General features: G+C 41.9%; 2 protein-coding genes across 3 annotated transcripts; one reads left to right on the top strand and one right to left on the bottom strand.

Moving 5' to 3' along the window:
• Positions 1–11,146: 11,146 nt before the first annotated feature.
• Positions 11,147–14,273, bottom strand: LOC117546856. The gene is made up of 7 exons (XM_034217217.1): positions 13,919–14,273; positions 13,247–13,737; positions 12,834–13,053; positions 12,414–12,631; positions 11,807–11,951; positions 11,622–11,731; positions 11,147–11,515 (listed from the first exon to the last, which is right to left on the bottom strand). Exons 2-7 carry the CDS (start codon positions 13,379–13,381, stop codon positions 11,204–11,206), a joined length of 1,140 nt encoding a protein of 379 aa, XP_034073108.1. The 5' UTR covers positions 13,382–13,737; positions 13,919–14,273; the 3' UTR covers positions 11,147–11,203.
• Positions 14,274–14,627: 354 nt separating this feature from the next.
• Positions 14,628–20,543, top strand: LOC117546855. Of its 2 annotated transcripts, XM_034217215.1 has the most exons (4): positions 14,628–16,064; positions 16,814–16,936; positions 17,366–17,428; positions 17,884–20,543. In XM_034217215.1, exons 2-4 carry the CDS (start codon positions 16,898–16,900, stop codon positions 20,038–20,040), a joined length of 2,259 nt encoding a protein of 752 aa, XP_034073106.1. In that variant the 5' UTR covers positions 14,628–16,064; positions 16,814–16,897; the 3' UTR covers positions 20,041–20,543. The 2 variants fall into 2 exon arrangements, with proteins under 2 accessions (XP_034073106.1, XP_034073107.1); XM_034217216.1 differs by lacking the exon at positions 17,366–17,428.
• Positions 20,544–24,655: the final 4,112 nt, after the last annotated feature.

The raw sequence follows: 24,655 nt of genomic DNA, 5'->3' as shown, positions 1-24,655 counted from the left end.
ACACAGGGGGTTGGCGTCGGCCACAGAGCCAACCGGAGACGGGGAGCTGGAGTCGGCCGGTACGCCGACAGGATACGGGGGGCTGGCGTCGGCCGGTATGCCGACAGGACACGGGGGGCTGGCGTCGGCCGGTACGCCGACAGGACACAGGGGGTTGGCTTCGGCCGGAGAGCCAACCGGAGAAGGGGAGCTGGAGTCGGCCGGTACGCCGACAGGACACAGGAGGCTGGCGTCGGCCGGTACGTCGACAGGACACAGGGAGCTGGTGTTGGCCTGAGAGCCAATAGGAGACGAGGTGCTGGAGTCGGCTGGTGAGCCAGTACTGGAAACGAAACTGGAGTCGGGACCATGGCTGCTGGGGCCGGTACTGGAGCCGGAACCATGGCTGCTGGGGCCAGTACTGGAGCTGGAACCATGGCTGCTGGGACTGGAACAGAAGCCGGGACCATGGCTGTGTGGGCCGTTACTGGAGCCGGAAACATGGCTGCTGGGGCCGGAATTGGAGCTGGGACCATGGCTGCTGGGACCGGAACTGAAGCCGCGACCATGGCTATGTGGACCGGTACTGGAACCGGAACCATGGCTGTGTGGGCCGGTACTGGAACACGGAACCATGGCTCTGTGGGATGGTACTGGAGCACGGAACCATGGCTGTGTGGACCGGTACTGGAGCACGGGCTGGCCTCCTGGCCTTGCGTCTATTAGAGGTATTTTGGAGGCTCCGTGGACCTACAAACGCCAGGCGGGATCCCAAGAAAGGGTCAGAGAATGGAGACTGTTACTCAGGGCTACACGAAAAAACTCTGAGAAACTCAGGCAACGAGCTCCTCATCCATGGCACGTTGTCCAACTCCATTTGTGCCTTTTTGAGAATAGCCTCCTTGTCCCTTCTAGCAGAGGTTCTACTCCACTCAGCATAATAACCATGGGCGGCGCCAGGATTTGTTAGCTGCAGTAGCTTAGCAGTTGCTATATGACAGCACGGCGTTGCTAGTTAATTTTCAAAAGAAATAAACAAACAATACCAGTGGGCCAAGCACGAGCCTGTTCATATTGTAGCGTTCGTTCACCGCTATTCAAGATCACAAATCACGAGCCTTCAATGTCGAAAACGTTCTCTTTATTTTCTGGTATTGACGGCCACAGCCACGCCTTACAGAACCAATCAATAGTATAACACGCATTGTGACTTTCCCCCACACTCGAACACAACTCCTACCGTCTCGTACTCCCTCCACACTCACACCGAAAACGCACGAAAACGCAATAGTTTATAAACCAAAGAGTAACCGCCCTTACGGGACGCTCTAATAAGTCAAGCGAACGCACCCTCAAGGACACCTGGCTTCCTATTGGTTGAGGGATTTTGACAGGGTTGTTGCACAAAAGATCCGAGCGCACACAGAAGAAATCTGAGAGCAAACATTTCACCAGCGCACAGAAACAGCCTGAATGCGAGGAGAAGGCTTTAAGCTGGAACACAGGAAATCTGTAAGCAGCAATATATCTGAGTGCAAAACAATGGGGTTGCTAAGCCGTTGCTAGGCCAATTGTTGGAGTTGCTACAGCAACTCCAAGATACCCCCTGGCGCCGCCCCTGATAATAACACTGAAGAGTGTACTCTAGGGAGATTAAATCTAAGTCAAAATGAAAAATCGCTGGGTCCATAGTTGGTCGCTTCGTTCTGTTACGATTCGGGAAAAGGTAGGACCCAAATGCAGTTAAAAAGGGAAGCGGTTTTCAAAACAAAAGCAAGCTTTATTTAAATAAAGCTGTTAGCATGAAAAAACAAGAACAAAAAAGCATGAATCATAAACAGGTAGCATGAGATAAGTGACAAACATGGAGAGTGAGAAAATACAACGAACTGACATGGAAGACAAGACTAAATACACAGAAGGGTAGGGTAATCACAGGACAAGACACAGCTGGGAAGGGGAGGCAGAAACACAAGGGCAACAGGTGAACACAATGAGACAATCAGACACAGGAGGGAAAACACAGGAAGGAAAACAAGAGACAGGGGGAACAGAATAACTAAATAAAACCCATTACTAGACAGACAAAACTAAAACCGTGACATAAAACTAAGATCATGACAGGAACGGCTTAGCTAATTTCCCATAATTTTAATGGTGCCAATTTGTTGACATTTAAATAAATATTGCAGACATGATGAGGCAGGCTTTGCCTCAATGTTTCTGAGAAAGGGAACAACTCTTAAACTCCATACTTTAAACACATCTGAAATGAACAGCGCAGGTTTGATGACTTGGGTAACAGGTTCACTTGGTTACATTATGTAATTGCTCTGGGATGCCTTTATGAACAGAGGAAACAGATGAGACATTACACACCCCAAAAACATCCAAAACAACCAATCATGTTTTTCCGGCTCCACATAACCCTTTCTCTGACATTTAGTTTGATTTTGGAGGAAGGGAACACTACCATAGCCTCAAAGCTTCTGCATTTAGGTACCACAATACCATAGTTACACTAATTTGAGACAGCTGCACTCCATTATCCCAACCATCAAGTAATTACACTAAATAAATACTAATATCTGACAGTGATGCAAATTATAGTTGGAAAAGTAGGTAACCACTTTCAGGTTTAAAATATCACCCCTGCTCCTGCATGATGCTAGATTTTTCAGATGTATTCCTGAGCCGTGCTCAACTTTGAAGACCCTCTGATACGGTCATGGACGAGAGCCTGTACTGGCTGATAGCGAAGGACCTCTTGACTCCGTTACCAACAAAGTGGGTGCCTCAACAAGGCATTGTTCTATTTATATCTCAGCATGTTTTCAGCTCTCATTTGCAGCCACATTTGTACAAATGCCTTCCTTGCAATAAAGAAAATTAAACTGCCATACGTGTGTAAAAAAGAGCGAGAAAGACTTCTGGTTCAATGGTATAAAGGAATATGTAATACTCTCTCTGTGAGAAAAGAAGCTGCTGGGTCTCCAATCTCTAGATGAGCCCAAGAAAGGACATGTATACCTCTGAGCAGCAGAAAGTAATATCCTGTCCAAAGGTGCCATGGAGCAAGAGGTGAGATTCAAAATTACTTTCTTCCTCTCCCCAACAGATATCAGAATTCCCTTTATATTACCATGTTCTGAAATTCTATTTACTACTGTCCTTATTAACTCTTCATAATGTGCTTTTAAATGGATATGTTTGTGACTCCACAGTTCATAAATGAGGTTCAGATTATAAATGAAAAATAAAAAATAAAAATCCTACTTGTACTTTTCTCACTAACTACCAGATAAAAGCAATCAGAATCAGAAACAGGTTTATTACCAGGTGGGTTTACACGTACGAGGAATTTGACTTGGTGTTGTGGTGCATAAAAACAAGAATTATAAACACAGGTAGAGAACTAGAAAAATATAACAAATAATAAAAGATATATAGTAAAGAAGCATAATGGAACGTGGCATTTCTCTAGTTAGGTGTTAAAGGTGTCTGTAAACACCAGAGACAGCTGATCAGCACAGTGCTTCAGGGTGGAGGGGGAGATATTGTCAGGGCCAGCAGCTTTTTTGCTACTGAGTTTTCTGAAAAGTTATTGGTCTAATTTTGCAGTCAGTGAATGATAACGTGAGCTAGCCAAATGCAGCATTCTTTAATTCCAGTCAGTGAGACAACAAAACTCATGAAAGTGAGTAGTGTACGTAGTATTCAAAGTGTAGTCTATTAGATGGAAGTTTACTATAAAAAGTATCTGAAATTACATACAGCATTCGTGCCTCTGTAGGGCTAGTGTGGAACTGTTTCTGTAGCTGGTGGGATAATGGTTAGCCTCTGGTCGGCACAGTCACAAAGGCTGGCTATTAGCCTCTCCTTAAGTGTGTTTGGCTTTATATCAGCCTCACTCATGTCACATTCTCTACCTGTCCGCCAGATGCCTGACTCTCATTCAGCTGCTCTCCTGTTTCCACTTTACCTCATCAGCCCTGCAGTAACCACTTTAACTTCCATTTCCATCAGCTGTATTCCCCACCCACCTGCCCTACTTCTCCCCACGGTTCTTTTACTCTCCCATCACGAGCATCAATTGACATGTCAGAGCAAGTACGCAGCAGCAGAGTGAGCAACAACTGTGGGGTTTATGTACACAACCATGGTTTAAAACGGTTTAATAATCTTGTATTGAGGGGATATCGCCATGTGACAGTCATCGCAGAATGCCTGAACTAGATAAATGCTTAGATTTAGGAACACAACTATATCACTATAGATAAATTCTAAAAATGAGCCCACCCAATTTGAATAACAAACTTGAGCAACAAATAGTTATGTTTCAAACAACTTTCAGAGGTTAAAACCCCACTTCCTTTTTCTGCTCCTGTGCTTGCAATAATTATGCATGTTCAGTTGTCCTTTACAATAACATATTATTACTTACATTTCAGGTGAGCCTACTTTTGATTTAACTAACAAATAAAAGGGTTAAAATATACTGTATTCTAGGTAAACGGCGTGTTTGTTTAATTGCTGTCTGATTGCTTGTGTTTCGTACCTTGTCACCTTGTTGTCCCACATCTTCCATTGCTGTAATCTCCTGGCACCCCCCCCCCCTTCAATTGCTGTGAAGCCCATCGGCAGAGGTTAATGGTATTTCCCTGCAGTTCACACAGAGCTTGAGTGGTGTTAGTAATTACACATGGTGCCTGCCACACACACACACACACACACACACACACACACACCCACACACACATACACACACACACACACACACACACACACACACACACACACACACACATACACATACACACACAACACACACACACACACACACACACACACACACACACACACACACACACACACACACACACACACACACACACACACCACACACACACACACACACACACACACACACACACACACCACACACACACACACACACACACACACACACACACACACACACACCCCCACACCACACCTCAAATAAACTGTGTGCATCAATACTTTCTGCTTTCTTTTCACAGCTTTATTATTTATACACAATGTTATACACATTTGTCTAACTCACACATTTATCATGCATGCAATTGGACAGACACACAAAAACAACTATAGGGAAAGCTAGCTAGATACATTTACAAATGCAGGGGCTTCTCCTGAGATGAAAGGCTCACACCAACACACTGTCTCTCACACACTGACACATTGACGGATGCCCTGGTCACTCCAAGTCTACTGATTGTCTGTCACTCATGGTGGAGATGCTAAATGTAAATTGGCTGCTTGTCACTGTTATGAGACATACATCTGCTGGCCAGATTATAACACAACACACACCTGCTGACCACACACAGCCGGAGATCTACCACATGTTGTAAACAGAGAAGTTTTGTTTTTTTATCTCGACACTAAATGAGCTGTTCAAAATGTTTAACCAGATTCAGCTTTGTACATTTTAAGTCACTACGTTGTTGGAGTGGAGAGGGTTAACAGTAATGAATAGGGTTATACCTGCGTGTTAGAATCACACTATAAGGTTTAGGTTCTCACTATGAATAATTTCAAGTGGCAGAAACATTTAATGTTTTTAAGTAGTACATAACTACACAATACTTTTAAAAAGTTTCAGTTTCAGTGTCATTAGATTGTTATCATTGATGCAGAATACCTTAAAGGGGAACCTATCATGCAAAATGCCCTTTGTGATGTCTTTTATACAGAAACATGTGTCCCCGGTGTGTCAGGGAACTCACGCAGCGTCAGAAAATAAAACCCTCTCTCTTTTCCTCCGTACCCAAATCTCTAAAAACGGGGGAACAACGGAGCTGATCCAGATTTGCGTCCGATATGACGTAATATCTGAAATGTGGACCCACGGCCCAATCAGAAACGTTGCTATCAGAAACAATAACTGACTGTTTTGGGTGTAATATGGTCAGTGTTTACATTAGCATCGCTAACACTCAGAGCTAACCTGTACTGGAGAGCATGTGTGTGAAGAAGCAGGAAATAAAAAGGAACTCACCTTGTGGTATAACCGGCAAGAGAGAAAGCCTTTGAGCTCCAGACTGTTTCAGAGAGAATCCTTGCTAATCCATGATATGGCGTTTCATCACGGCAGCATTTAGTTAGACATTAGCTGCCGGGTCCCGCATGAGCTCAGCCTCCTCCTTTTTAATTTTTTAAAGCTTTATACCCCAAATTAGCACTTTTGATGGGTGATCTGGTATTTTGAGCAAAACACTTCATAGACATGTTTTTTATATATTTGTATATATCTGAGACCTATGCTATTGCCTAAAAATAGCATGATAGGTGACGTTTTACCAAAAATATAGTCTGTTATGCAATGCGTCTAGTTTGTTCATTAATGGCATTCTATATAATTGACAGTATATTTTTATGTGTTTGATTCAGTAAATGACAATTACCTCTAATTTGACTGGACACTATATTAATTTAGTTTTTGTAGAAAACTCCTCTAGATCCAGGTAGTTCATGTTTTAATGACTAAACTGATCTAAATTTGTAAAATATATTCCAGTTAAAGGATTACTAAAACAATTTACAAATGTAGAAGAAAGAAATGCTACAGGTAAATTAATTGCATCATAATATGTTTTGGAGAAAAACATTAAAGACCAACAAATACATGAAAATAAGACTTATACTCAGACAAGCAAAATGTGTTATCAATGTTTGTTGGGGCACCGTTTTAGTAATCGCTTCCATCTTATACGGCCCATCACATTTATTCATGTTTAAAATACTATCAATCTCGTTTACACCTGAAGTTTAAGTTAGATATTGTCTAGTGCAGGGGTAGCCAACACGGTGCCCGCAGGCACTTAGTCGCCCGCAGGGGCAACGTGAGTCGCCCGCGGGGCATGTTCTAAAAATAGCTCGCCAAGCAAATCCAAAATGTAAAAAATATACAAAACAAAAAAGGAAATGTAATTAAAATAATCTACCCTATGCATAAACGAAACATCAATCATAGCAAACGCTATCTACTTACTACAACTCTAAATCTATCTAACACCCTTCCTCCCCCCACAATGAATATCGACCAATCACGTTCTTGCTTGATTTGCGGGACCAGCGTTGCAGTCGGGAAGAAAAGCAATGTGGAGTGGCACCTCACCGCACACTTCATAAGGAGTGTGACCGTGATTTTCCTTCTGGCAGAATCTACACAACACATCAGCCCCATTGAACAGCCTAGTCGTGCCAGCCTATACAGCACATGAGGGGCAGAGCTTTACTCTGTGTGTGTTGCAACTTAAATATATATATTTATTGCACTTAACGCACACACACGCATTACGTAATTTCCACTGGGGACATGTCCCCTCCACTTTAGAAATATGTTTATTATTTTTTAACGCAATCCGTCATCGTCACGGAGGAGCATACAGCCTCTGTGAGCGAGCGAGACAGAGAGAGAGAGCACACCTTTATCTATTTAATATAGCCTAGTTGTAAAAAATAAAGTAAGAAATCATTCCAATGTGTAGGCTACTAGCCTATAGGACAGTAAAAAAACAAAAAACAGTTTAAAAGGGGAGTGATTAGTAAAATATGCATAAATAGAAAGAAAGAATGCTAACTAGATAAGAATAAACAAGTTTAAATGATTTGTTATTGGTTGTGATCATATTCTAAAGATGTTTGGATTATTGAAAAGTATAAATCTCCCTTTCATATGAGTGTTGAGAGCTGTATCCATAAATTCATGTTGTGCTCAAAGTGCACCAGATTGATGCATTTCACTTCAACATTAAAAAACAAAAATCTTCCCGGGGGTGGATGCCGCCGTACCCCCCTAGAGGAGGTTAGGTCCGGACCCCCCTAGAGCATGTGAGGTCCACCCCCAAATAAAGCAGGTTAAAATAATTAAATTGCATACATTTTATTTTAGTAAACACTGCAAATGGGTCCCACAGACCCAAACAGCACACAAAGGTTAAAGGTAAGCATATAATAATGTTTTAAATATATACACTGCAAAAAACAAAAAAAGAGGAGTAATAGTAGCTCACGACTTGTTTTATTTTTTTAAAGTAGCTCTCATCCTAAAAAAGATTGGTGACCCCTGGTCTAGTGCAAGGATGTTTAGTCTAAGAAGAGAACATCTGTTTACTTCTGCAGATGTGGCAATCAGCACGCTGCCTCAGCAATACACATCAAATGGGATTCAGAGAGTGACAGGAGGGGTGATAGCAGCAACAACATTTACTGTTGAGAAGACTAGTGTCAAAGCTGGTTAGGTAAATGTAACTCCACTTCACACACACTGTGATTAATGTCATTAGCTGTCGTTTGTGGGACATCAGAGAAGTAACTATTTCGATTCAAGACTGATGTGCTGACCTGCTTACATGTAAGGTGAATTACATGTAAAGTCAATGCAAAAAGTCGTGAAATCACTCTGGGCGGTGTTGCCACGTCATTCGTGAGAGCTCAATTTCTTCAACTCAAGCGATACATTTGCGTCACGTTGTCTCGCAATAGCCAATCAGCGGTGATTATCTCAGCCTGTCGTCACTGACATTGTTGAGCTTCATTATATTTTTTCAGAAACTGGACAAAAAACTGTGTTTATAAATGTACAATATCTAGATTTGTTGGTATCTACATGGAGAGATTACAACTGGAGTATTGTGGTGACACGTTATTGGACATAATTCACCTTGCTTATTGTGTTGCCACACGGACCCTTTAGTGGGGAACACCTGTAGCTTTAGCTGCCATTCCTGCTAGCTCATCAGGCAGAGCAGTGCATGTGTTAACCTCTCTGAAAGTAATGGATAATAAAGATTGGAACTCCATTCTTAATACACCGCCTCCGACTCTCTTTTCACGGCACTACACTGGTGACCCTGACTTTCCGAGAAAGTTTCCGGAAAATTAACGAACATGGCTGAGCGCGATGTTTTCATAAAGCTGCCGGAATTCTGGGAGCACGCCGCGGAGGCATGGTTCGCACACGTGGAGGCACATTTTGCCTGCCGACAGGTCCGTGACGGGGACCTAAAATACTACCATGTGGTAGCAGCGCTGGGGAGCTCCACGTCGTCCAGGTTGGTGGGATTCATCACAGACCCCCCCCCACATCATGGCAAATATGAGGCGATTAAGGCGAGACACCCCAGGTGAATAGGGTAATTTGTTTAACTTAAAGGTATCAGCTAGAAATGTATCCAGTTAATTACTTACAATAAGGCAATTGTCTTTTGTATTACAAGTTTCTGAAATAGCATGTTTAAATATGCAAATTACCCATTATCTCATTAAATATGCACATATTTTAACACATTTCAGGAATCGAAATCTGAACTTTGGATATAGCCAGATTCAAAATTCTTGTTTCATTTTGTAGTCATATTAGTAGCTAAGGCTTTTACAGAAGGGATATTGGATATCTCTTTTTATCACTCCATAAATCAGAAAATACTGTCAACAGCCGTAAAATATCCATTTTCGCCATGTTTTTAGGTATATAATGTTGTATAATTCAGGCTATGAATGATATATGGACAAACCCTTCTGTAAAAGCCTTCATAATATTGATAGGAATATAACTGGAAGGTTTGGTGAATGTACGTGCTACTGAAGTTGAAATTTCGAACTCAGAGTAGGAGAAAAAACTCATTTTGAGAAAACGACCTTTAAAGATTGCAGTGAGGCGCTAGCTAAACCCTCCTGTTCTTTGGATGACAGCTTGCGCATCGACGCACTCCGTGAAGGTATTTCATGTTCAGGGTCATTTTTTTTTTTATAACCTTGCTTCGTGCAAGTGACAATTGTTGTCGTCTTCTCTGTGAACGTTTTTTTCGCCGTTCTTTTTGCATTTTGAGATTTCAATTTCTAGCTGAAAGCTAACCAGGAAGTGTTTTGGCACACCACGTGCACTGCAAAAACTAAGCCTAAAAAAACAAGTAAAATAAATAATAAAATGAGTAATATATTACTTAATATAAGAAAAATTATCTGCCAACAGAACAAGAAAAATTCACTTGCCAAGACCTTCTTAAAACAAGTAAATATATCTAGCCTAAAAATATCTACATATATCTTAAAACGAGTGTTTTTAAACCAAAAATAAGTACATTTGAATTGATGCAAGGAAGGAATATAATCTTATTATAAGGGAAATGTGCTTGAATTCAGCATATTCTACTGCTATTGTCCCAAAATTCTATTTTATGTTAGGCAACATTTCTTAAATCCAGTGCAGCTTCACTTTAAACAGGTATATTTGTCTAGATACAAGATAAGATTTAAGAATTATTTTCTTAATATGTAGAAAAATCTACTTAAATTCAGCATTCGGTGCTATTCTTAAAATAAGGCTAAATACCAAGAAACGTAGAGACAAAACCTTCAAAAATCTTTAATCCTATCAAGATATAAACTTTGACTGCTTGCATAAAGAAAAATGAGTCTCAAATGATTTCTTTTAATGTTTTTATTGTTTTCAAACTGCGTAGTAAAGGTCAGTCATCAGATATGTCTTTAGAAAAAAAAAGAGAACATGTAACACTGTAAAATACAACACAAGTGAAATCTCATGACACTTTTGACTCAGCGAACAATTTTCAATAGGACTATAAGTATGAGGGGCCGCTAGGGACATTATTCAGAAATACCGTTCACTTACACATGTGAAACACTCTCACACACACAACTGAAACCAAAATAATTTACAAACATATCTAAAAATCTCTCATATACACATATGAAACGCTCTCACACACATGAAATCCAAAGTTATTCACACACACATGTGAAACGCACGCACTCACACCTGAAACGCTCTCACACACGAAACGCTCTCCCACAGATATGAAACGCTCTCACACACATGAAATGCACTCATATACACATGAAATGCAATTTCATGTGTGTGTAAGAGCATTTCACATGTGTGTGTGTGTGTGTGTGTGAGGGCGTTTCAGGTGTATGCGAGTGCGTTTCAGGTGTGTGTGTGAGTACGTTTCACGTGTGTGTGTGTGAGTGCGTTTCATATGTGAATAACTTTGGATGTCATGTGTGTGAGAGCGTTTCATATGTGTATATGAGAGATTTTTACATATGTTTGTAAATTATTTTGGTTTCAGTTGTGTGTGTGAGAGTGTTTCACATGTGTAAGTGAACGGTATTTCTGAATATTGTCCCTAGCGGCCCCTCATATATAAGTGCCCTAATCACTTATGAACTTTTTCCAGTCGGCCATAGCCTTTTTGTATGAAGTAGTCATGTCACGGTCGTGAATGGCGTCCAAGAGGACTTCTGTCTGCACCACAGACAGGAGTGTTGCAATGCACTTAGGATAGGTGAGGTGAAAGGTGTAATAACATGCCATGAGATACATCACGCTTTCATGAATGTCCTCTTTTGGGAAGATGAGCACGGGCATGGTTCCAATGGCCAGTATACAGTTGGTTTCGCAGATGATGACAACAGGGCTGGAAAGTGGTCGTGTCTGAAGAAAGGTGTTTGGGTCTTCTGCAGACTGACACAAAAACAGACAAAGAAATCGTCACAAAAAGGGAAACAAATATGATCACAACATTTCACTCTTTGTATCGACATGAGAAAATTCTTATACATTTTCTTACCTCAAGGACGTGGAGCAGAGCCTCACTTGCGTGCCTTAACTTCTTGGGTGGGGCCATAGGTGATGGGAACATCTCTGGTAAAGCCTTCATCATGGCAATTGAGTGCTTTACTGTTGAAAAAAAAAAGTGTCATTCCGTTTCCTGCAGTCAGTTAATAAACAGACATGGTCAGAGATAATAATCACCTTTGTCAAGCTGCGGAGGCCTCATGAGCTTTTTGAAAACTCCATAAAACTGTGCCCTCTCACAAAAGGTCCCCCACCGGGTCTTAAGTTCCGTTAAGAAGTGGGAGTTGCCTTGATTGAGGACCCGCCGTAGTTCATCCATTAGCTAAGACAACGAGAGAAAATATGTAGAAGAAATATTAAAATCTACATTCCAAAGGTTTCCAAAGGATTCGTCTCATAACTGAATTTCCAAAAAAAGATTAATATGTGTATAATGTGATTTAAATGGTCACTTAACAAAAATATGCACATAGAAACATGTGTTTTTCTGCAAATGTATGTCTTATGCACACACTATTTTTAAATACGTATTGTGGACCAATAATACTAACAAAATAATGTTTGTGTGTATCAGAAGCAACATTTGTGAAATTAGTTATTTTTAAATAAGTGGAGGGTTTTTATATATCTATGCAGAATAAATATTTGTATTCAATAAGCATATTTGAGTCATTCATTTATAAATAATGAGACAGATCTGATTTAATTGTCACACCATTTCTCATTTCAAATTTGGTCTAACGTTATCTGAATTAGGAAGCATAGTTGTACAACATTTGCTTACATGATCCAGTTCTCCAAAGCAAGGATAAGCTTTAAGAATCTTGGAAGGCCTGTCCTGCTCCTTTGTAACATCAGAGTCAATGAAGGCCCTTCTCGCTTGGATTTCGAGGTCCAGGAGCTGAGCAACATCCATCTTGTTCGGTCTGGCCTTGGTTTTATACATCGCCTGTAGAGTCTTATAGTGTCTCGCCTGGGTCTGTGGGCTCTCAGTTTCTGATGCTAGAAAACATAAACCCCACTATTTTCATTTCTGATGTTAAAGTTGAAATGAGACATTAACACACAAACAGCCATAGTGACTGACACAGGGCAAACATAGATGAGTAATCTTGAATAAAAAAGGGTTCTAAAATGGCTTATTGATATTATTAAATTTTCTTGAAGAGATTTAACTATCTACTATTTCAATTGATGTACTTACCACATAACTGTTCAGCCTCCGGGGTGCTGCATCGAGATGGTGGTGATCTCTCCAAGATCAAGGTTGATGCGGTGGATTCATCAGTCTCATCAGTGTACGTCTCATGGCTGCTCTGAAAGCTTAAACTCCTAGGCCTCTTTCTTGAAGGAGTTGAACCCTGCTTCTTTTTGGGGGTTGTCACATTCTGGACCCTTTTCAAAAGCTGCTTTTTCACAGTTTCCTTACAAGACAGACATACAACAGGTTCTGTTATAACTCACATAAAACAAACTTGTATCAAACAAAATACACCATACAAGCAGTTGCACAGAGCTCTTATTGAACTGGATAAAACACATCACTCCCAGTTTGATAGGCAAATGATTGCAGTGCTTTGTCTGAACCATGAGTTGAAAACTTGAATAGTGACATACCCACTCAGCTCTACTGGTTTGAGATCTGTCCCGAAGCATTGGGTAGTACTCAAGCAGACGCTTCGCCATTACAGTGAGTTCACGGCTGCATGGATAGTTAAAGTCATCCCCAGCTGCTCTTTTAATGGAAAGCATGCTTGTGACTGTATTCCTGATTAATCGACAGCGAAGATCTTTGGAAAGGACGTAGTCTCCTTCTTCTCCAGCACGCTGCTTTTCAGAAAAGGTGCTTCGTGATTGCTCCAATTCTGTGTCTGTGTATAAAACATACAGTGGACTGGGAAGCTGTACGGTTCTGCTGGCACCATGTTGGGGTTGTGGGCTTTGAGAGGAGAAGGAGGGTGGAGAAAAGACGGGGGATGGAGAGGGGTTGGGGCAGGAGGAGGAAGAGGAGGAAGAGGAGGGAAACAAGGAAGGTTGGGGGTAGGAATAGGGCTGAAATCACAAGTCCCATGGGAGGTACTCGGTCTACACAGGTCTGTCTCCTGGCCCTGTATAAAAGATGCATATATATATATAAAATGGTATTTACAATGAAAAGAGCACTACGCTGTGACAACAACAAAAATCAACACAACCAAAAAACTCCACTTCAAATAACTGCATGGTGACTAGGAAAGGCTTACTTGGTAACAGGTTTAAAGTCCCTCAAATGTTAGAATCTGGAATTACCTCATTTTCATCATGATTGAGTCTCCAAATGGTTCTTCTTCTTCTGAAGTGCTCAGGCCCGGGAAGGAGATCACGCAAGTCCTCCTTAGAGAGGCTGGGCAGCATGTCTGTGCTTATATTAGCAGCTGAAAACACATTTAACCACACAGTTAATAATAAGGTAAAAAGCAACTAATAACATATTTATCTAAATACATAAAATGAAAGAGTAATGTACATTTCTGGCTGGCTTCACAAGATTTTCTTTAACATTAAAAAATGTATTGCACTTACTTATAATTGATTGAAAAAATTGCTGTTACAATAGGTTCATCCAGAGTTAAAGTTATTTTGGCCAAATGAAAATGAAAAGGCACCAGGGAAATGAATAAACGAGGCATGTTGTTAGGATAAATCCATAACACAAATGTGTAAAATCTCATAGGCTATAAAAGTTATACATTTTCAGCATCTTTTATAGTACAATAAAACAAATCTTGATGTTTAAGAGCAAACACAGTTAAACTTATTTTCAAAACAGTGTCTTTACCTTGAAATCTTTATTCAAATAAGCATAATTTACGTCCCAAGCCTGCTTATATCCAAAGGACAGTGTAGTTTCAATAGCCTGCACTGCACTATCATACAACAACGCATTTGTAAATGCTGTCTACAACAAAGAAGGGCGCCAAAGATGGCTATGCTAGTGTACAACAAAGAAGGGCGCCAAAGATGGCTATGCTAGTGTACAACAAAGAAGGGCGCCAAAGATGGCTATGCTAGTGTACAACAAAGAAGGGCGCCAAAGATGGCTATGCTAGTGTACAACAAAGAAGGGCGCCAAAGATGGCTATGCTAGTGTACAACAAAGAAGGGCGCCAAAGATGGCTATGCTAGTGTACAACAAAGAAGGGCGCCAAAGATGGCTATGCTAGTGTACAACAAAGAAGGGCGCCAAAGATGGCTATGCTAGTGTACAACAAAGAAGGGCGCCAAAGATGGCTATGCTAGTGTACAACAAAGAAGGGCGCCAAAGATGGCTATGCTAGTGTACAACAAAGAAGGGCGCCAAAGATGGCTATGCTAGTGTACAACAAAGAAGGGCGCCAAAGATGGCTATGCTAGTGTACAACAAAGAAGGGCGCCAAAGATGGCTATGCTAAATACTTTACTGTCAGTTGTGGAAGGCTCATTTGCTTCTTGACATTATTTCTGGCAATAAAACAGTATCAACTAAAATGTTAACCACGATTGGTCGATTGTGCAGTTATTAACAGCTTACAGTAGATATTAGCTAAGTTAACTAGATATGTAGCCAGCCTAGCTAAGTCCAACCGATTCAAATAATGTAAAGCTTGCTGGAGAGGTGCAGTATAAAATACAAAATTACATTACCTTTTAATGCTGCAGTTGCTATAGGATCCAAGCATGTGATATCTCTTCCATTTTCATCCATGGCGTAGTTTTAATGTTCAATCACTTGCAGAGGTTCAGTCTTCTGCCTGAAGGAAAGCTAGCCAGCAACGTCCTGAAGCTAGGTGCACCTGACCTAACACACGCCCTTAACGGACCCTCTTCGCGGTTCCCATTGGAAGGTACCATTTCTTAAAGAGGGGTGACAGAGATATTTTATATGTTGCAAATATTAGGAATATTAATAACTGATGCGGTCATAGGTAACATTTCAAACATCTGTTTCTAGATGCACATCATTCCACAAGTTATTCCCAGGCATTATTATGACGTGTATATATATATATATAGGAAGACGACTCACCGGCCTCCCCCATACAGCTAGAGAATGTGATAAACCCACTTCATTAGTTATTTTCCCCAACGTGTACATGGCCTGCTGCAGAAACGTTTTAATATAGTTAACTTTTGGAAGATTTCACGATGCTTTGGCGGTGCGTTATCTGCTGCGTTTTTTATAACTTTTTCACTGAAATTATTATTGAGCCATATTAATCGACTGCACAGTCGCAGCTCTGACTTCAGGTTGCTCTGTGGCATTGATGGATGCACTGAGGAATATAGAGTGTACAACTCATTCTACCATCATGTAAAGAGAAGACACTTTCAACATCTTCTTGAAGACACCAGACCTGGCGACGCCACACGTGGAGATGAAAACCGACAGGAGGAAACCCAAGGACCGCAGCAAAAAGTAAGTAACGTCTGCTAATTCAGCTAAGATTGTTAGCTACAGTGTTTGGGCCACGTGGCCACTCGGATACAGGGTTAGTTTCGTACATTTTGTGATGCTACAGATAGCGTTAGCCAATACTGATCAGCCACATTTAGTTATTATAAATCCCTTAGCATTAACTAATGAATCTGCTAGGCTACAAGCAGGCGGCATCTGTCAACCATATATTTTTAATTCAGCAGTTAGCTATGTAGTGTTTTTGTGGGGATGAAAAAACCGTTAAAAATATGCATTACGTTGGTGTTCGGCCACAGTTACTAAAACTGTAAATCACAAAAATTATGGTTTTCCACTTTTTCACTCTGCAATATCCTGCAAGGTGCATGCATCATTGTCAGGATCTGCACATGATTTGTTGAATTCACAGTTTTAGCAAATCAGAAATAAATCTCAAATTCTTTACCCACTATTAAACTTAAAACAAAAATAAATAGATTTTCAGATTTGATTAGAAAAAAAAGTTTCATGGTTTTGTTTTCTGGACTGAAAAAATGTAATAAAGAGTGTTACCCAGACAATGGATAAAGTGCTACGGCTTACAGTTAATAATTGTTGCTGAAATAACTCTTACCCCCCAAAGTTTGTTTAATGTGAAAATAATCTTAGATAGAAAGGAATTACATATTTAAATTGCTCTTTTAGTGAAGCTAATTTTTTAATTTTTTACAATTTCAAACAATCTTGTTTCTTTGATATGTTGTACACAGGACAACATTCAACCCGATCAGCTTCCAGCCGACTCCAGCAGCGAGGATCAGAACCTTCACACACCTGACTCAGTTGAAGAGCAAATGGGCATCGACCAAGATGGAGCTGTCACAGTGCACCAAGTATGTTTTCTTTGTTGTTGACTATCTACTGAAAATTAAGGGCTGCTAAATAAAGGTCAGGCCGATATAGTAGTGGCTAATATTGGCCTAGCATATCATTTATATATCAATATTATGTTGAAATATTTCATTTAAATTCACCAAATGATTCATAAAACCTAGAGGTATATGTGAAGATGTATTTCTATGTGCTGTACTAGCAAAACTAAATGAACACATAAAGAGTTAGAATGGCTTATTGTCTTGTTGGAGTACTAATGTTTGATATGTTTTGGTCAGAGTTACAAAATATTAAATTATCTATCTTTGCTCACCACATGTCACCAGTTTTTTATCATCAGATGTGCATACATTTAAAGATTATATATTTCTGTCACATTGAGTAATGTTATACCTGCAAATGTCAAGTTACTACATTTTGTATTGTAGGATCTGACAACACATGCCACTGCCTTTGTTATCAATGCCCGATCCAAGCATCGTCTGTCACAGGTAAAATGCTTCCTATGTAACCTTTTTGGACTAAAAGCATTATGCCATGTGTGATCTGCTTCTCAGAACATATTAACAGGAAATATTTTGTGTGCGACAAAGAAATGCAAATGAGCATTTATTATCCAGAAATTCAAGCCATTCACTCTGACTAACCCAGTAAGGGATTTCCCATATTTTATTACAATTTATAACCAGACACAGTGTAGCCATATATTAAGTTAGACCTAGTTTTTCTTTGAGAACAGAGCACAGTATTTGGCTACCTACTGTACACAGTTAGCAGTTAATAGTGGTTCACTGATGGCCGAGTTCAGTTTTAGTGCTTTGTTATCCACTTTACTGTTGTGTCTATGTCATAAGCAAAACTGTATATCACATAAAGCTACAGTGATCATGATAATGTTTACCAACATCAAAGATTGATCACATCGCTTTCAATCTCTCATTTTCAGAAAGGCATGAATGACATTGTTGCTGGGGTACAGCAGTATCAATCATCACTATTGGACAACCTCAGGACGCAGATGAAGGAAGTTCTAAAGAAGAATTCAGGAAGTACAACCAATCAACTTGGAAAAGATGCAATGGATATATTTGACAGTTTCATTGACCCCTTTGCTAACGTTTCAACAACATTTCGCCAGAACAGTGTTATTAGGAAGCAGTTTTGTTGTGTGGATGCAGAGGAAATTCCAATTGCTCGAACCATATGCAGGAAGAAACGTGGAGGATCAACAGATTTTGTCATCAAAGACAAATTATTTTATTATGTACCATTAGTCAAAAGTGTAGAGCAGTTCCTATTACATCCGAGGATTTTGACTATGATTGAAGAGGTACCCCAGAGGTGCAGTGAAGGTTTTCTTCATGACCTTGTTGATGGTTCTCTTTTAAAATCTCATCCCTTATTTTCAGAGAAACCAAATGCACTGCAGATTATTCTGTATACAGACGAAATAGAGATCTGTAATCCACTAGGATCCTTTTCATCAAAGAACAAGTTGTTAATGGTGTACTACACCCTAGGAAATATAAATCCAAAATACAGGTCTAAGCTGGCTGCTATTAGGCTACTTGCGATGGCTAAATCAGCAGACCTCCGTCAATCTGGTGTAGATGTAATATTGAATAGAATAAAGGAAGACATGGATGCATTGTACAGTGGTGTTAAAATTCAAACTATTAACGGGGAGAAAACAATACATGGTGCTATGGTTTCTCTCTGTGGTGACACCCTGGCACAGCATGAACTCGCAGGGTTCAAAGAAGGAGTGGGCTTTGCTTACAGTAAGTGCAGACACTGTGAGTGTTCTTTTGAGGACATGCAGTCACAATTCAACGAGGATGCATATATTAAAAGAACATTGGAGAATCATGTCAGACAGTGTGATGAAATAGAAAAGGCTAACACAGACTTGCTTCGCAACAGCCTTAGAACAACATATGGGATCAATCGAAGGAGCAAGTTAGTTGACTTCCCATCCTTTGATATTATTCGGCAAACCCCGCAAGACATTATGCATGTCATTCTTGAGGGTATAGCTCCTCTGGAAATTAAATGTGTTTTGAATCATCTTGTTCAGTCAGGAGAGTTAAATCTGGACTCTGTGAATTCAGCTATTCTTGGTTTCCCTTATTCGCCTCTAGATGTTAGAGATCGACCATCCCCAATTTCTCCGAGTACACTGATGTCAACTGATGGTAAACTAAGGCAGTCATCAGGGCAAATGCTTGTCCTGTTGAGGATATTGCCATTTGTTTTGGAACATTTGAATGTCAATGCATATGTGCAGTTGATAATGGACTTAATAGAGATTGTTCAAATAGTGTTTGCACCTGTTCTTACCATTGCAACTGTGTCAAGGTTAAAGTTACTGATTGAAAGTCATTTGAAGCATTGGAAGGAGCTTTTTCCAGACCACAATGTTACACCTAAGCAGCATTACATGATACATTTGCCATCACAGATAGAATCATTGGGTCCCATGGTCAGACATATGTGTATGCGGTTCGAGTCTAAGCATTGTTTATTTAAGCAATGGGCCTCCAAGCTCAATTTTAAAAATGTATGCAAGTCTTTGATTAATCAGAACCAAATATATGAAAGCTGCCAAAATGTTGACCCTTCCAAGCACCCAATTTTTTCAAATGAAAAGGAGATGGGTCCTGTATCTGAGGTTAGAGATCTACAATATTTACATGGGAAATTGAGGGACTTCCTAGGTTTCAGTGAAATTAACCATGCTGTATCAGTGAAATGGCTTGTGATAAATGGTAATAAATACATTACTGAGAAGTCCTTGATCCTTGCCAATGTACTAAATGGTAATACACCCGAATTTGGACTTGTCAAAAGCATATTTCTTGTTGATTCTAAGCTTTATTGTTTGGAATATCAGCCTTTTCAGTCCATATGCTTTGATAGAAATGTTATGGCTTATCAAGTTGAGGTCCCACACCTTGCACAGGCCACTGAGTTAGTGGATGCTGAAAAGCTGGTTGATTTTACCTCTTATTACACAATCAGCAGAAAGGGCCAAACCTATGTACAAGTGAAATACTATCTTGGGGATGTAATGGAATTACACAACAGTTCAAATGACTCATAGCGTGTTCCTTTGATATGATGATGTTGAAACATTTAAAGCAAACTTAGCAGGTTTAAATGTAGGACTAAGGTCCTGACTTAGGATATGTTATTAGCAGATTCAAATGTTAGCTGTTTGGATTCCAGATGCGTTTTGCATTATAGTTTGCAGTGTACCTAAATCATCTGTATCTTTGTATAATACTGGGTCTTTCTTTCAGGTTGTTTTAAATGTTAATTACATAACATGTTATCAGCCATTTAGGTGTTTATCACAATGCTGTTTATGTTTGCTAAATGCCCTTGGCCTGAATAATGTTACCTACTTTAACTTTTCAAATGAGATGTTTGCACATATTGCTCAATCACTTTAGCTTGCTGAAGAATAATACATGCTGAAAAGAATGTTCTTAATGCAGTAGTTTGACTTGGCTGGTGCTGTTATTTCTGTATACTGCATTTCATATATGGACATACTTAATTGATGTACTGGGTTTTAGAGCGACAATAAAACAATGAATTTCATTTGGTCCTTATCTGTTTTTAATATGTTAAGAGATGAAAAAGGATAGGATGCTTGCAATAAGATATTCTGACTTTGAAAAAGCAGTTTTCTACTTATCAGTGTTGATCTAATATCTTTAGAATTATGGTATTTCTCAATTTAAACATTAATTTACTCAGAATCAGTATTAAAATCTCAAAAACAAGTAATAAAACCTCATTAAGATAATGAAGTAAAAAAACACTTAATGGAAGTGAAATTCACTACAGCAAAAACTTCTTTGTAAGAGGAAATATCTTGGCAGACAAAATATAAGCATATTTTGTCTTGATTTAAGATATTTCATCTTAGTAAGATTTCAGTTTTTGCAGTGTGACGCATCTGAACGAATCACGTTGTCATAAATTGACACCAGCCAATGAGATTTCGTTTCTTGGTTTAAGACCCCTTTGTGCTTTCACGATTGGTTGCTGATACAAAGGAAATGACCATATTTGGATCCGATGAGATTGTGCAGGAGAGACACAGCTTTCCAGCGATACCTCTGTTGACATGGTGCACACAGCGGTCGCGGTACTTTATGTTACGTTAGAATGCTAACTTTTGGTGAATTTAGGAGAAATCTACAGACGCAAATAGACAAACTATAGTAAAATAAACACTTAAATGTGTATTTTGTACGTTTTCCTTCCAAAACCCTGAAAGAAAACATGTTATGGAATCAAAATAGCACAAAATCTCAAAATTGACCTGTACTTGAAAAACGATGTTTTTGCCTGCCGTGTCTCGCCTTAAGGCCCTTCTCCTTAAGACATTTAGCTTATCTGCTAAGGAGAGGGCCCGCCAGATACTTGACATTCAAGGCCTAGGAGACAGCAAGCCATCCCAGCTAATGGAGAAAATGCTAAATCTGCTAGGGGGGGAAGGTCCCCGGATTTTATTCACGGAGATTTTCCTGCGTCACTTGCCTCCCCGGGTACAGACGGCGCTGGCCAACACGCCTGTCACGGAGCCCCGTGCTTTGGCTGAGGAAGCGGATCGTTTTTTCCTGGCTACGCAACAGCCCGGGGCAGAGACGTAAGCCGCGACGCTCAGCGGCCCACGGCAGGCAAGAAAGCGTGGCGGAGGCCGGACACGGCTGTGGCTAACCGGCGTGGAGACGCCGGAGAGTGCGTTTACCACGCACGTTTCGGGACAAGGGCGAAGAGATGCATCGCTCCGTGCAGCTACAAACCCCCGGGAAACGGAGGGGCCGGCGCTCAGTAGTGGCTCTGAGCGTCGGCGGCACGTGCAGGCTCCTCTTCGTCAGCGACAGCGTTTCGGGGAGCTTGTTTCTGTGTGACACGGGCGCTCAACGGAGCGTAGTTCCAGCGTTGAGTGAAGATGTCGCCCGTGGGGGGCACGGACCGCGATTGACGACGGCTAACGGCAGTCCCATTCGCACGTACGGCGTGAGGCCTATGTGTTTGTGCATCGGAGGACAGCGTTTCAGCTGGGATTTTGTGACAGCGGACATTTCTTTTCCCCTCCTCGGAGCGGATTTTTTGTGTGCTCATGGACTCTTAGTGGACGTTAAGAATAGGCGTTTAGTTGATGCCTTAACGTTTTTCTTCCCTCGTGTGCACACTGTCAGGTGCAGACACGTTTCTCAGACTGTTGGCCGAGTTTCCAGACCTGTCGCTACCCACCTTCTCTGCGCTTACCACTAAGCATGGCGTGGAACACCACGTCACTACCGGGGGGCCTCCTGTCTACGCCAGGGCCCGGCGGTTGAACCCTTCTAAGCTGGCTGTAGCGAGGGCGGAGTTCGCAACCATGGAGCGCCTGGGCATTGTCCGCCGCTCCGACAGTCCTTGGGCTTCCCCCCTGCACGTCGTTCCCAAATCGAACGGCGGGTTCCGCCCGTGCGGGGATTACCGCCGACTCAACGACGCCACTACGCCTGACTGCTATCCTGTGCCGCACATTCAGGACTTTTCGGCGCATCTGGCCGGTACGGGGGTGTTTTCCAAGGTGGACCTGGTGCGTGGATACCACCAGGTGCCCATGCACCCCCTGGACATTCCCAAGACAGCAGTGATAACGCCTTTTGGACTTTTTGAGTTCCTGCGGATGCCTTTTGGACTCAAGAATGCCGCTCAGACGTTCCAGCGCCTGATGGATTCGGTGCTGCGGGACCTGCCGTTTGTGTTTGTTTACCTCGACGACATACTCGTTGCCAGCGCTTCAGTGCAGGAGCACATGTCCCACCTCCGAGCCCTTTTCACACGGCTCAACGAACACGGATTAATCATCAATCCTGCAAAGTGCCAGTTCGGGGTGTCGGACATCGATTTCCTGGGGCACCGCGTCACCAACGGCGGTGCCACACCTCTGCCAGCGAAGGTGGAGGCTGTTGCGGCGTTTCCTCGCCCGCTCACAGCCCGGTCGCTCCGTGAGTTTCTGGGGATGGTGACTTTCTACCACCGTTTCATCGCCCGGGCCGCACACATCATGCGGCCGCTGTATGAAGCGTTGAAAGGCAAGAACCCCGTCCAGGAGATCGACTGGACAGCAGAGGCGGACGGCGCTTTTGCTGAGGTCAAGACCGCGTTGGCTCAGGCGGCTTTGCTGGCACACCCATCATCTACGGCTCCCATCTCCATCACCACGGACGCGTCAGACTACGCGGTCGGCGCAGTGCACGAGCAGTGGGTGGAGGGCGCTTGGCAGCCGCTCGCCTTTTTCAGCCGCCGGCTGACGCCTAGAGAATGCAAATACAGCGCCTTTGACCGGGAGCTCCTCGGACTTTATTTGGCCGTGCGGCACTTCCGTTTCATGCTGGAAGGCCGTGAATTTACGGTGTTTGTCGACCACAAGCCGCTCACCTTCGCCATGTCAAAAGTGGCGGAGCCTTGGTCGGCACGTCAGCAGCGGCAGCTTTCCTACATCTCTGAGTTCACCACAGACATTAAGCACGTGGCCGGCAAGTCGAACCTGGTTGCTGATTGCCTCTCCAGGGTCGTCATCGGTGCCGTCCAGTTGGGCCTGGACTATACTCGTATGGCGGCAGACCAGGTCACAGATCCCGGCGTCCAGGTCCTGAAGGTGGAGAGCGCGGGGCTGCGCTTGGAGGACGTGGTGTTCGGCAACGCGGGCATTACTCTCCTGTGTGACGTCTCTACGGGCCTGGCGCGGCCTGTCGTCCCTGCCTGCTGGAGGCGTCCTGTGTTCGAGGCTGTGCACGGCCTGTCACACCCCGGCGTTAAACCTTCGGTGCGTTTGGTAGCGACAAAGCTCGTTTGGCAAGGACTGAAAAGGGACGTGAGGACTTGGGCCAGGGAGTGCGTGGCTTGTCAACGCGCTAAGGTGCACCGCTACACAAAGGCCCCGTTGGAGCGTTTCCTGGTGCCTGAGAGGTAGGGGTGGGCGATACCACAAAATCTGGATCTCGATCCGATACCAAGTATTTCAGGGCCAGTATCGCCGATACCGATACTTTTCAAAATGAAAAACGTCTTATGTACTTCCATGTAGGGGAGAGCTGCATGACATGATTTTTGAGCTGAATGCATCATAAATAGACTAAATACGAATTCATTTTCAATTAAAGACAGGACAGTTTTTATAGACAAATAAAAGTTGTACTTTTGCAAATGTAAAGTGCAAACATGAAAAATAACAATAGGCAAGTACAAACTGCAGGAGAACAATGAATTATGTATAACATTATCACAACTTATGCATTAACAGAAAAAGTGCATACAATACCAATCTTAGTTGGTCCTTAACTTTTAACCCCTGTTGGGCTCTGTTCCTGTTGGGAACCACTATAGGTTTTTGTTCAGAAACAATATCATGTTTACATTTTTCGCTTTCAGTACACTTCTTCTCTGGCACACTAACTGTCCTGCCTTTGAGAAAACCCTTTCTGCAGGTACAGATGATGCAAGGACTCCCATGTGTTTATTTGCAAGCTTGCTTAGAATGGGGAATTTTTGCTCCTTATTTTTCCACCAAAGTAGGGGGTCTTGATCCCGTGGAATTACCTTCTCTTCTGCGAAGTGGCGCATTTCGATGATGACATCGCTGCCAGTCGTGCGATGATGCTGGGATGCAACCACTTCAGTGTCAAACTCTGCCCATATCCCAC

This window comes from Gymnodraco acuticeps, unplaced genomic scaffold, assembly GCF_902827175.1.
Source record: "Gymnodraco acuticeps unplaced genomic scaffold, fGymAcu1.1, whole genome shotgun sequence".
Taxonomy (NCBI): domain Eukaryota; kingdom Metazoa; phylum Chordata; class Actinopteri; order Perciformes; family Bathydraconidae; genus Gymnodraco; species Gymnodraco acuticeps.
Note: the sequence above shows the minus strand (reverse complement) of the source record. Positions and strands in the feature narration are given on the sequence as shown.